The 13,679-nt window shown below is 39.2% G+C and overlaps 1 protein-coding gene across 1 annotated transcript; it reads left to right on the forward strand.

Moving 5' to 3' along the window:
- The first annotated feature begins 10,828 nt into the window (after window positions 1-10,828).
- Window positions 10,829-13,320, forward strand: LOC138902886 (uncharacterized). Its single transcript, XM_070190787.1, has 5 exons — window positions 10,829-10,996; window positions 11,047-11,137; window positions 11,881-12,069; window positions 12,158-12,646; window positions 13,112-13,320. The coding sequence occupies exons 1-5, from the start codon at window positions 10,829-10,831 to the stop codon at window positions 13,318-13,320; spliced, it is 1,146 nt and encodes a 381-aa protein (XP_070046888.1).
- Window positions 13,321-13,679: the final 359 nt, after the last annotated feature.

A 13,679-nucleotide genomic window follows, 5' to 3' on the forward strand; every position in this document is an offset into this window, starting at 1 on the left:
CCGAAGCATTAATAGATCATGGGGTACTCAGAATTTTTCCAAGTTTGGTTCTTTGTGCGGGCACCCCACACATAGCTTTAACCATCTAGCTTACTTTTCATCTTCCCATGCCTTTTCTTCTTATGTTCCTACTCATACAAAACTAAAAATAACACAATAAAAAATAAAAATAAAAATAAAATGTAGCAATATTGGGCCGCCTCCCAATAAGCACCTTAGTTAATATCGTGCCACGACATGAACCACTTTTTGCCTCCACCTCAAGTTTATGAATTGAATTTCCAATTTTGATTCAAGCTTATGATTATGTTCTTGGGAGGTACAAATTATTGCGAGCCAAAAATCAAATAATTCCTTATGCACTTTTTGACTTTCAACCGAGGAGTGTCACCTTGACTAGAGGGCCTTGAAAATTCCATAATATAAGGTTCATTTACCTATTTTCCTCTCTCCATTTTACGCTCGTAAGGATCCATTCCCATTTTACCATACGAACACAATGTAGAGAAGTGTTTGTAATGAGGTCCACTGTAACAACCTAGCCAGTATTTTCGAGTATTGGCATTTAATTCAATGGTTTGAGGTCTTGAATAACTTTATATGATGTATTACGACTTGCGTGCATGGTTGGTTTGATTCCGGAAAGATTTCAGAGTGATTTGGAATACTTAGTTCTTAGTTCGGAAGCTTAAGTTATAAGTGTTGACCAAGTTTGACTTTTTTATATTTGATCTTGAATCGGAGTTTTGATGGTTCCGTGAGGTTCGAATGGTAATTTTGGACTTGGACGTATGCCCGGATTTGAGTTTCAGTGTTCCTAGATGATTTTAAGGCTAATTGAAAAAAAGTTGGAATTGACTTTGTGGTTATCGATGACTGTTTGGGATTCAGAGCCTTGGAGTAGGTTCATATGATGATTTATTACTTGTGTCTAAAATTTGAGGTTATTCCGAGTTATTTAAACATGTTAGGCGTAAGTTTGGAATTCGAGAATTTGGATTAGTTCATTAAGCTTGAATTGGTGTGTGATTCATGATTTTTATATTATTTTGAGTGATTGAGGCCTCTAGTAGGACCGTGTTATGATTTGGGATTGGTTGGTGTGATTGGACGGGGTCCCGGGGGCCTCGGATGTGTTTCAGACCATTTCCCCTTATTTTGGATAAGTTGTCTTCTGATGTTCAGGTGTTCATTGCGATCGCGAATGAGGCATCGCGATCGTGGAGTGTGTTTTGGTGGCAGGTGATATTTGCTCTTCGCGTTCGTGATGTGGAAGTCGCATTCTTGTGGGCATGGGGGCAGTGACCTTCGCGTTCGTGACCTTGGCGGTGTGTTCGCATAGAGGAAGGTCGGCTGAGGGTGGCATGCATTTGGCCATCGCATTCGCGTGTATTCTACCGCATTCGTCTAGCTCAGCAGATGGAAGGCATCGCATTCAAGGAAGGTCTTTGTGTTCATGAAGAAGGGGCAGTAGCTGGGCGGGAGTTTGTCCTTCGTGATCGTGAAGGGGTCCCACGATCGTGAAGTATAGAACTAGGCCTACTCATTAAATACTATATTTCGAGGTTTTGAGTTATTTTATCACATTTTGAGATTGAGAGCTCGGATTTGGATGATTTTGGAGGGGATTTTTACTATTTGGACTAGCGTAAGTTTTTTTTACTCGGATTTTGTAATTATTCATGATTCCAACCTTGATTTTAACATTTGAATGGTGAATCTAAGTTTAAAAAATTAGGGATTTTGGAAAAAAAAATCTAAAATGAAAAAAATGGGGATTTAAACCCCAATTCAGAGTCGGATTTGGATGAAACTAGTATATATGGACTCGTATTGGAATAGATTTTTGGAATTTATGAGTGTTGTTGGGTTCCAGGGTATAGGCCCAGGTTGACAGTTTGGTTGACTTTGTAATTTGTGATAAAGATTGGAGCTTTATTACTTGAAATCGATTTTTATAGTCGTGTTTGATATTATTGTGTTATTTTTGGCTAGATTTAACCCATTCGGAGGCCGATTTGAGAGGCAAGGAATTTCTAGAGTATTAATTTTACTTATTTGAGGTAAGTATCTTGCTTAACCTTATGTGGAGGAATTACCCCTTAGGATTTGGCCTTAATTGCCTAATTGTATTATGTGGAAAGCGATGTGTACACGAGGTGACGAGCGTGTACACGGGTGCTATATGTGGATTATTACCGGATTAGACCGTAGGCTATTAATATACCTTAATTTGATAATGTGACTTATACGAAACATGCTTAAACCACTTTGTTATTACATAATCATGATCGCTACAATTGACTTAGCCATAGTCATGCCTTATTTATTGAATACCCCTTCATAATTTTATGTTATTTTCATGTCCTTGTGCACTTTGTTGATAAGTTGTGAACTTATTTATTGATGAAACTTTGGTATTGTTATTTTGTGATATTGTGGCACATGTGGACATGCTGTGTGGGTTGTTCGTTGTTATGCGAACTATAAGGGTTGCAATTCACTGTTGTTGTTGTGTGGAGCAATACAGGTAGCTATTATGATATTGTCAGGAGAGAGCGATACAGATGGATTTTGTGATATTGTCAGGGAAGAGCGATACGGGTGGCTATTGTGATATTATCAGGGTGGAGCAATACAAGTGGCTATTCTAATATTTTCATGGCGGAACGATATGGGTGGCTATTATGATATTGTCAGGGTAGAGCGATACGGATGGCTATTATTATAATGTTAGGGCGGAGCGATATGGGTGGCTATTGTGATTTTTGTCAGGGCGGAGTGATACAAATGGCTATTGTTGTTGTGATAACAATGTGGGTAAGAGGTTCTATTTGTGTGTGTTTCTTTGTGATGACTTGACGTTGAAACTGAGCCTTTACTTACATTGAATTGTTATCACTTATTCTGGTGAGGTTATCGCTATTGTTTTCTACTATATTTTGTTGCCATTCTTTGATTTATTGTACAAGTTATTTTGACTAGTGAGTATCACATAACTTGAACTTCGTCATTATTTCACCGAGGTTAGTCTTGATACTTACTCGGTACAGACCATTGTGTACTCATACTACGGTAGCATATTTTTGTGCAGATCCAAGTGTTGGAGGTAGTGGACCAGGCAATGAGAGCTTCTTTGACCGTTGAGAATTCAAGGTAGAGTTGCATTGATCGACGTAATCCCTTTGAGTCCTTTCCTTATATTTATACTATCAATTCTCTATCTAAACAATATTGTATTTGGGGATATTTCTATTAGTTCAGTTAGAGCTCGTGACTCTATACTACCTAGCTCTGGGAGATGTTGTGATTATCGCTACTTTGGCTTGTATTACCTCTATTTTCTGCATTGTGTTAAACTTTGTTTCATTATATCATATTTTTATGTTTTAACTGTTGTAAGTGATTGGCTTACCTAGTTTTAGAGACTAGGTACCATCACGACCCTAATGGTAGGATTTTGGTCGTGACAATTTAGTATCAGAGCTCTAGGTTCATAGGTTCTACGAGTCACGAGAAAGTTTAGCAGAATCTTGCGGATCATTATGGAGACATCTGTATTTATCTTCGAGAGGCTATCGAGCTGTTAGGAAACATCACGTTCCTTCATTTTTTATCATGCCGATTTGACATTTCGAAGTTTGTACCTTTACTCTTCTATTCTCTCACAGATGGTGAGGACACACGCTATCGGATCAGTTGAGCAGTCACCCAAGCCCCTGCTAGAGCCGCGAGAGGTTGGGGCCGAGGTAGAGGACGAGAAGGATCACATGTTATAGCTAGAGCACCTGCCAGAGTAGTAGTTGTAGATTATCCGGCAACTCCAGTTGAGGATCAAGAGCCTGAGCATGTTGAGCGTGTACCCGAGCAGCCTATTGCTAAGCGGGGGCTCGAGAAGACCTTGGCACCTTTTTTGAGTATGTTTGGGACTTTGTCTCAGGTAGGATTGATTTCCGATGCACCAACAGCTTCACAGGCTGGGGGAGGAGCTTAGAATCCCACCGCTCGTACAGTTGAGTAGCCGGCTCATGCTTATCAAACACCAAGTGTTGTGCCGGTATAGCCAGTAGTTGCAGTTCAACTCGAGGTAGGTCCAATTGTGTCAGTTGAGGGGCAGAGGAGTTTGGAGAGGTTTCGGAAGTTCCATCCTCCCCAGTTCAATAGAGGGGCTTCTGAGGTTGCAAAGGATTTCTTGGATCAGTTTCACCACATTCTGCATACTCTAGGTATGGTGGAGCCAAACGAGGTCGAACTTACTACTTTTTAGCTGACATGGATGGCATATAGATGGTGGCAAACTTATGAGATGAGTAAGCCAGCTAGCACAACACCACTTACTTGGTCGCAATTCTCTGATATTTTCTGGAGAAAGTTGATTCCACTGACCCGCAGGGACAAGTTACACAGAGAGTTCGAGTAGTTGTGCTAGGGGAGTATGACTGTGTCCGAGTATGCAATAAGGTTTACAGATTTATCTCATCATGCACCTGCCTTGGTTTTCACTAATAGAGAGAGAGTCTGTTGTTTTATTGAGGGACTCGTCGATAGCCTCAGATTTGGGATGGCACAGGAGTTGGAGATTGGGACTCCATTCCATCAGGTAATGGAGATTGCTAGGAGGTTGGAGCTAAGAAGCCTCGAGGTTCTGGAGGATTTAGTGGTTTATACTCTTCGACTCTGACCTATCATGGCAGGGGCTTCATCAATTGGCCAGTTCACTCCGCACTTCAGGTTACCTATAGTGCTCTAACTAGCTAGGGACCCAGGGTACTTATATCGGACAGCCATCTTTCAGTGCACCTTCTACACGGGGTGCCTACAACGGTTATTCCACTCATTCGGCATAGAATCAGTACCACCATCCACGCTCGCAGAGGGGTTGTTCTGAGTATGGCGATACTAGGCACATTATGAGAGATTGTCCTAGACTTCGGAGGGGTGGACTTCAACAGGGTACTCAAGCTATGGTTTCCACTCCAGTTGCTACTCCACCTGCACAACCAACTAGAGGGAGGACATGCGGGTGGAGGATGTCCTAAAGTGGGAGGCAAGGTACGTTGTTATGGTTTCCCTAGTAGGACTGAGGATATTGCATTGGATGTTTATAGGTATTATTCTAGTCTGTCATAGAGATGCATCAGTCTTATTGATCTGAGTTCTACTTAATCGTGTGTGTCATCCTATGTTTCTTCATATTTGGTTATGTCTCATGATTCTCTAGATACTCCTGTCTACGTGTCTATACTCGTTGGGTATTCTATTATGGTGGATCGTATCAATCGCTCTTGTTTGGTCAATATGGGGGCTACGGATGCTTGATCATCATCTCAATGTGTTGCCCATGCTTAGATGTGGATATGTTGGTAGATTCTTCAATTGTTCATTTATGGGATGCAGAGGATTCTTATATCTGGTTGACGAGTACAAACTCAGGAGAATTGATTGCATGGTGGTTGTGACTGTAGTAGGGCCATAGATAGATATCGATCGGAGGCTAAGCATGTGGGTTATCTCCTGCGAGAAAATTTGACGTTGTGTGATTCGTATGAGGCTTTTATTCAACGAAATGCACATACTACCATTTCGGAGGGCTTGAGGAAGTTCGCATGACTGTTACAAGGGTGAATATGCACTTGGCAAAGTCTTTGGAGTGTTTTTGTAACACCCCAGAAAACAATTTGATGTATTTCAGTGTAAAGTCCCGTAAATTTCGCAAGTGAATTCAAGGTTTTGTGGTGCCGGATTAGGCTTACGTGTTTGAGGATGGTATAAAATCTTCGCGGCGAGCTTGCTCACCGCGGTTCGGACTTTTGGGTTGAACAATGTACCGGAAAGTAAAGGAATATTTTTGGTGGAAAAACATTTTTATGCGGTCCATTATGTGACCGCATAATCACTCTACGGGCCGCAGAAGTGAGCAGGAGAAGGGACAGTCTGGGGGTAATCATACGGTCGGCTATACGACCGCATAACTGTTATGCGGTGCATTATGCGATCGCATAATAGTTATGCGTACCGCATAGTGACCGCATACACGAATAGATTTTTAATCGTTTTGGTCTATAATTATGCGACCGATATGCGGTCCGCATATCCATTTTTGGGTTTTTAAAACCCGACCCTACTTCGTTAAATACACGCTTGGGGTCATTTTTGAGAAAAATATCTGATGTTTTAGAGAGAAGGGAGAGTTTTTTAGAGAGAGAGGAAAACCCTAGGCTAATTATTCATCAAGTCTTTCTCAAATCTTGGAAGATTAACAAGGAAAACCCACAAGTTCTTCATCTAAGAGGTAAGGTTCCATACCCTAGTTTTTAATTTGAATTTGGATAGAAGATGGTTGATTAGGAGTATGATTCATGGGTATGGGATTATTATTTATACATGCATGTACCAATAAGAATTGTGGGAAGATTGTTGAGCTGAAATAAGTAAGGATTGGGTTGTGGAGTGAAGAAAATCTTGTAGAAGAACCTTGTGGTTAAATTTGTACACGTAGTGTCTGATAAAATGCTCAAATGAGCTGAGACCATGAATATCTTCCTAATTATGGTCCAATTTTGTTATGTCTCAAAATAGATCGGGATTGCTAAGAATTCCGGATCATTCTAGAGTTAAGGAAGCTCGATTGAGGTATGTTGGCTAAACTTTCTCTCTTGGAATTGAAATCCATAATGTTTTCATAAGTTTCAAAGTATGGGTTGCGTATTAAAGCTTTATGGCTTTGAGTCGAGTTTCAATGAAAGATAGTATGTCAAATTGTGTGAGAAAATCTCAATATTCTTAAGACTCTTAATTGCTCATATGTGTACCTAAAGTCTTGATTTGGAAATGTCTTATTGTTGATAATCTATAGAGATGGTTGGAAGTGAAATAAGTTAATTGGGGATATAGATTGGGGCCAACGTGCCAAGAATTTAAGTTATGATTATGTCTAGTAGTGCAAATGATTTGGGACGATGCGATAAAGAATGTGAAATGAGCCTCGACTCAATTGTTTAAAAATGACTTTGAAAATAGAATTGTCTAAAAGCTTCTGTACTAAATTCATGCCCATTAGTGGCTGCTTTAACTAATGCCTTACTTTATAAATATATCCAGTGTGATTCGAGTTCTATATACTCATGTGTTGAAATTGTACATTGTCAGTTTTGGGAAAACGTATTTCAAGAATAAATGGGGTATCACTTGTTGATGATTTGAACTTGCGTATCAATTGCTAATTATTTTACTCCATTGTTTTTGGAAAGAAATATATTGTGGTTAAATTGTTCATTTCTAATGAACTTAAAGTTGTGATTTCTGGGATATTCTATATCTTGATATTTGATGGTGATCCTGAAATTGAAAGAGGTAAAAGTGTGGAATATGAAATATAGCCATCATGCCAGGAATAAAGAATCTTGTGAATGGCCTAATGAGCCAAGGAAATATTGTCGTTGTGAATGACTGGAAATACTAATGAGAATTTATACAATGTGAAAGATATTGAGGTGAGTACAATTGTATTTATGATATTTCTGTTTGCAAATCAAATCAAAAATATTTTTGGGAGCATCATTAGCAATACCGAGGAAGGGTGGGTCATAAGGCCCACACCTGATACTACACGTGCCAGTGCAGGGGTGGATTGGGACTATTCCCCTTATTTGGGATAAAATTGGAACCTTTGGAAATTGTGATATTATTCCCCTTAATTGGGATGAAACTGGAACTTTTGTGGATTGGAAAAGTCAACCCACACGGCATATGTGGGAAGGCAGCCAAGCTTATCGGGTTGAGATCAGATGCCATATTGCGCATATGGTGGTACTACTCTTGGCAACAACTTTCTTTCGCATCACATGTCAAACCACATTGTTCGTGGGGAGATGTCCTAGCCGATCGGGCGTGATCAGACTCCGTGCTAACAAAGACGGTGGTATATCAGTGCTAATGATCTCCCAACCAAATTTATATATGAAGTTCGTATTTTAAAAATTATTATGTTTTAACTGGACGTTTGGATATTGTTGATTGTGACTTGCTGTTTCTATGTGTTGCCTTTTCTTGTATGGGCATTCTATTTTGAAAGAAGATTTTTAGCTATGCATACTAGTGCTATTCGACAGTACTAACGTCCATTTTGCCGGGGGCGCTGCATCTTTAATGGATGCAGGTGGTTCTGCATCCATTGATCAGTGATAGCAGTGCACTCTTTTCAGCTGATTTGATGAGCCCCACTTCATTTCGGGGTCATGTATCTTTTGTTTCTCATGTACTGTATTTTGAGGTATAGCCGGGGCCTTGTTGCCGGCATTTCCATATTACTCTTCTATTGTATTTAGAGGCTCCGTAGATAGGTTGTGGGTTATGGTTGATGTTGGGAATTGAACTAGAAATATTGGTATTTGGAAATCATGTTTTTTTCATTAATTTTATAAACTCGTAATATTTTGGAAATTATGAATGAAGCTGCTAATGAGAATGAAAAGGAAGTTGTTAATAAAATCTTTACATTGTTTTATTAATGTAGTACATCTCTTCTTTATTCATGGATAAGTTTGGGTAGAAGGAAATCTAACAGGCTTGCTCGGCTGGGTTCTCTCGGTTGAGCGCCGGTCGCGCTCCCCGAGTTTGGAGCGTGACAATTTTATGACTAGTGTTACATAAGTTTATGAAGTAGTCACTTGATCAACAAAACAGGATTGGGGCGGCTATGAAGGAAGAGTATTATAGGTTATAGACAATGTGTTCTATGTCTTCGAGCCAATGGGGAGTATGCTATCAATGATCGGTTACCATGGTCATGTGTTATATCAGTTTCTAGACTAAGACGTTTGTGGATTAGCTATGACTTGAAAAGGGTGACTCCGAGGATGATTTTGACCAAGATGTTGGTTAGGTGTATGATGTACTGCACCTTATGGGTATGCAGAGGTCTTGGGATGATTCCGGTTGATACTCGTTGTGGATGTAGTGTGCCAGGAAAAAGGAATCGCTGCTTTATTTGGATATGCATGTGATGGTGGAGCGCAGGTTGTTCAGTGCGTATTGGCTGTGTATTAGGTATTGGAACGAGGTGAGTGATTCTCAAGAAGGTTCTAATGAGTTCAAGATTTATATGTGGTGTCTAAATAATATGGATAGAACTTGGAGCATGCACTGGATGGTGGCGAGACTTGCGGTATGTTTGTATCGGGCTACGTGTCACAACGGGGTCATGATAGGACATGATTCTTCATGCTTACTTCGTGTGATTTACTTCTCCCTTGTGAGATGGGTTCATAACGTTGTGCTTTATGGTGGTATTTGTGGGGCTTGAGGGTGGTTCTCTTATTTGGTTCTCCTTCCATCTTTGGTTATATTAGAGTTGTTGCTTGTTAGGTGCACGGAATGCGCCATATATGATTAGGTGGAATTTGGTTTGGCTTGTCGGTCGAATAGTTTATACTGGGTAAGATGAGATCATTGGACCTGGAATTAGTGCAATCCGACTTGGATAAGGTATGTTTGGATAAGAATGTCATTAATCAGCTTAGAGTTTGGCACTGGTTCCGGTCGGGCGAGAGAACTCCACGACTTGTTGATCGGGTGAGTGGTTATGAGTTTCCATATGTTTCTTACATCATTAGCAGTCTTGTGAAGGTTGGAACAAGGTTTTATTTGATATGAGATTTATTCGCATTACCGGGTTTAGTAATGAGCAGCTATCTAGTTATGTGGTATATCGTGTAATTATATCTTGGAATATGGTTATGGCTTGATGCAGCTTGTATAGAAATATATTGTGTATAAATGCAAGATCTGGGTCTTATAATGAATTCTGAATGTTAGAGATTAGGTTCTAAGGTTTATGGACTAAGATTGAAGAAAAGATCTTCAACTAGGTTATGTTAACGGGCTTATATGGATTGAGGTGACGTGGGTTCACCCATAAGTATGTGTATGGTGAGTTTATACAGTGTGTGATGGCTTTAGAACGACCCTTGACACGTTCAAGGACAAACGTATGTTTAAGTGGGGGAGAATGTAATGACCCGACCGGTCGTTTCGAGCATTGGCATTTCGTTCGGTGGTTTGAGGTCTTGAATAGCTTCAGATGATGTATTACGACTTGCGTTCATGGTTGGTTTGTTTCTAAAAAGATTTCGAGGACGTTTGAATGTTTATAAGTTCATAGGTTTAACCCATAGTTGACTTTGTGGTTATCAATGTCCATTTAGAACTTTGAGCTCTGGTGTAGGTTTATATGGTAATTTATGACTTTTGTGTAAAATTTGAGGTCATTCCGAGTTGTTTAGATATGTTCGGCGTAAGTTTGGAACTCAGGAATTTGGATTAGTTCATTAAGCTTGAATTGGTGTGTGATTCGTGATTTTGATGTTATGTTTTGTGATTTGAGGCCTCAAGTAGGTCCGTGATATATTTTGGGATTGGTTGGTGTGGTTGAACAGGATCACGGGGGCCTCGTGTGTGTCTTGGGTGGGTTTAGGACCATTTCCCCTTGTTTTGGATCAGCTTTCTTCTGGTGTTCGGTGTTCATCGCGATCTCGAAGGAGGCATACAATTCTCCCCTTTGTACTTTCAGTTGGTATCAGAGCGGGTCTCACATTTTGATTTTGCTTAACAACTAGTGAGAAAAGATCATATAAAATCAAGTAATCACCGGAGCTCTATTTCAAGAAGGGACTTCACAGGCAAGGCCTCCATACTTCAATGGACAACAATTTTCACATTGGAAGAAATCCTATGATGTCCAAGTTTGTAATAAAAAAGGGAGACTCTAATTCTAGCGGCAAAGTCTGATAAGAAAGAAGATGGACAAACATTCACTGAACCCGTCGATATGGATGAATACTCTGATGAGAAAATGGCAGTAATACAAGTTAATGCCAAGGCACGAAATCTTCTATACAACGCGATAGGTGGAGAAGAATATGAGAAGATCTCAAGCTGTGATACTGCTAAAGAGATGTGGGATAAGTTGAAAGTCACTTATGAAGGGACAAGCAAAGTTAAGGAACAAGGATAAATCTATTGATCCATGACTATGAACTTTTTCAGATGAAAGAAAGTGAATCCATTGAGGAAATGTTTGCCTCATTCAGTAAAACAATTGGAGATCTAAAAGCTTTTGGAAGACCATACTCAAGTGGTGAGCAAGTTCGAAAAATCCTAAGAAGTCTACCAACTACTTGGCAAATAAAGGTGGTAGCACTTGAGTCTCAAGATCTAGATAAATTTTCATATGATAAACTACGAGGAGATCTCATTGCTTTTGAAAAAATACATATCAAAAGATGAGGACAGGAAGAAAAGAAAAAAGTAGTTGCTTTCAAAACCTCGATCGAAGGATCTGAAGATGAAAATGAAAATGAAGTTGAGGATCTAGAGCAAGAGATAACCATGGTTTCCAAAATAGCGAATAGGCTAATGAAAAGATACATGAACACCAAAAAGGGAAGAATGTCCTCCAGATGAACCCAAGACAATACAATAAATGAGAAAAGAACAATGGAAAATATTATGAATGAAAACAATATGAGCATATACAAGACGAGTGCCCGGATCTCAAAAGAAAAGCCTCGAGTGGATTCAACAAAAATAAATCCTTTGAAAGCTGTAGTGACGAAGACAACTCAGAGCATCAGGAAATTGCAAATCTGTATTTCATGATTATATTAGTAAATAATATAAACAAGTTCTCAGGCCGTTGGACAAATGACATGTACATGATGATGACAACAAAGAACCAACAGAAAATTGCTTCATGGTACATGGTGAATCAAGCGAGGTAAGGCCCTATGAATGTGATGGATGCAATGAATTACAAGACATTCATGATCTCACCCTAAAAGAGTCTCAAAAAATTCTAAATGAATTGAAGAGACTAAATAGGAAGAAAAAGGATTGGGAACTTAAACTTGAAGTTTGTGAAATCGAAAGAGATGTACTTCAAGAAGAAGTTCAAGAATTGTAATTGCAACTCAATGGCATACGCAAATCCACCAGTCACAGCTCTGTCAGGTCGAATCAAGCGAATTACAAATCAATTGGAAAAAGAACCTGTTGAAAAAGGATCTACTAGTACTAACACTACCAGTATATCAAATGATAAATCCATTCATATATGTCATTACTGTAATAGAACTGGCCATAAATACTCCTTTTGTAGATTTCATAACTCAAATATTTCAGGATAGATCTAGAAGCCCAAAAACAGTTTCGATATTACTAGAACTAACCAAAAAGGACCCAAGAAATCTTGGGTACCTAAAAGAAGGTAATAATTTTATTTTGCAGAAACGCCATAGGAAAAGTCAAAAAGGGAAATGGTATCTAGACAGTGCGTGTTTCAGTCACATAACGGGTGACAAGAATCTATTCAAAGAAGTTACACAAATAAATGGAGAAAATGTCAAGTTTGGTGATGATACGAAAGGTAAAATCATTGGCACCGGTACAGTCCAATTCATTAATAACTGTGATATTATAGAAATTTATCTTATGGATGGACTCAACTATAATCTCCTAAGCATAAGTCAGTTGTGCGACTCTGGATATGAAGTCAAGTTCAAGAAAACAGGTTGTACTATCGAGGATGAGACAGATAAAGCTTTGAAGAATTTTGAGATTTCAGCAAAAGCATTGAGAGAGAAAAAGGGTATCTCATTTCAACCATAGAAAGCGATCATGGAGGTGAATTTGAAAGAAGATCATTTGAAGAATTTTGCAGTGAACAAGGATACACTCACAACTTCTCAGCCCCTATATCACCTCAATAGAATAGAGTGGTTGAACGCAAAAATAGAAGTTTACAAGATATGGCTAGAACAATGATATTAGAACACTCTCTGCCAAATCACTTTTGGGCAGAAGCAATCAGTCCAACTTGCCATATCCTTAACAGATCTCTCATACGACCCTAAAGAAGACTCCACACGAACTATGGAAAGGTAAAAGGCCAAACATAGGCTACTTTCATCACTTCGGAAGTAAAGGCTTCATTCACAATAATGGTAAGGACGATCTTGGTAACTCGATCCAAGAAGTGACGAAGGTATATTTCTTGGTTATTCAAATAACAGTAGGTTATTTAAAGTCTATAACAAATGTACATTATGTATAGAGGAATCAGTTCATGTTATTTTGTATGATAATAATTCAATGGTAGTAAAAGGAATCATTGTAGGTGATGAAGACATCAATCAAGACGAATCAAAGACGAATGAATCTCAAAAACTAAAGAAATCCACTAACAACAACAATGAACCTCCAAAGTCAACTAATGAACCTATCAGTAATCATGTTGAACCTCAAAAGGAGTTGATTGCGTAGCTAGCTGAAACAAGACCAAATGAATGGAGAAGTGAACCCGAATATCTACAGAAGTTCATCATAGGAAATCGAAACAATGGAATGAACCAAAGAATGTTGATGAAGCCTTAAAGGACTTGTAAGGCCCCGTAAAATTTTGCCAAGGGATTCAAATATTTTGGTGCCGAGGTAGTGTAATGTGTACGGATGTAGTAGTTTCGCGGTACATACTTCTTGGGGTGTACAATACGTTTGGGAGTTGAAGAAATGATTTTGCAGAACATGGAATTTATGCGGTCAATTATGCGACCGCAGAACCATTATGTGGGCCGCAGATCCACCGTAGAGTGAAGCAGAGAAATGAGCCAATTTTGGAGGTT

This window comes from Nicotiana tomentosiformis, chromosome 12 (genome assembly GCF_000390325.3).
Source record: "Nicotiana tomentosiformis chromosome 12, ASM39032v3, whole genome shotgun sequence".
NCBI lineage: Eukaryota > Viridiplantae > Streptophyta > Magnoliopsida > Solanales > Solanaceae > Nicotiana > Nicotiana tomentosiformis.

Coding starts and splice junctions, on each gene's coding strand:
- LOC138902886 (XM_070190787.1), top strand. CDS start 10,829: ATGGATGAATACTCTGATGAGAAAATGGCAGTAATACAAGTTAATGCC. Junction 10,997..11,046: donor CTTATGAAGGGACAAGCAAA/GTTAAGGAACAA, acceptor GAACTTTTTCAG/ATGAAAGAAAGTGAATCCAT. Junction 12,070..12,157: donor TGTTGAAAAAGGATCTACTA/GTACTAACACTA, acceptor CTCCTTTTGTAG/ATTTCATAACTCAAATATTT.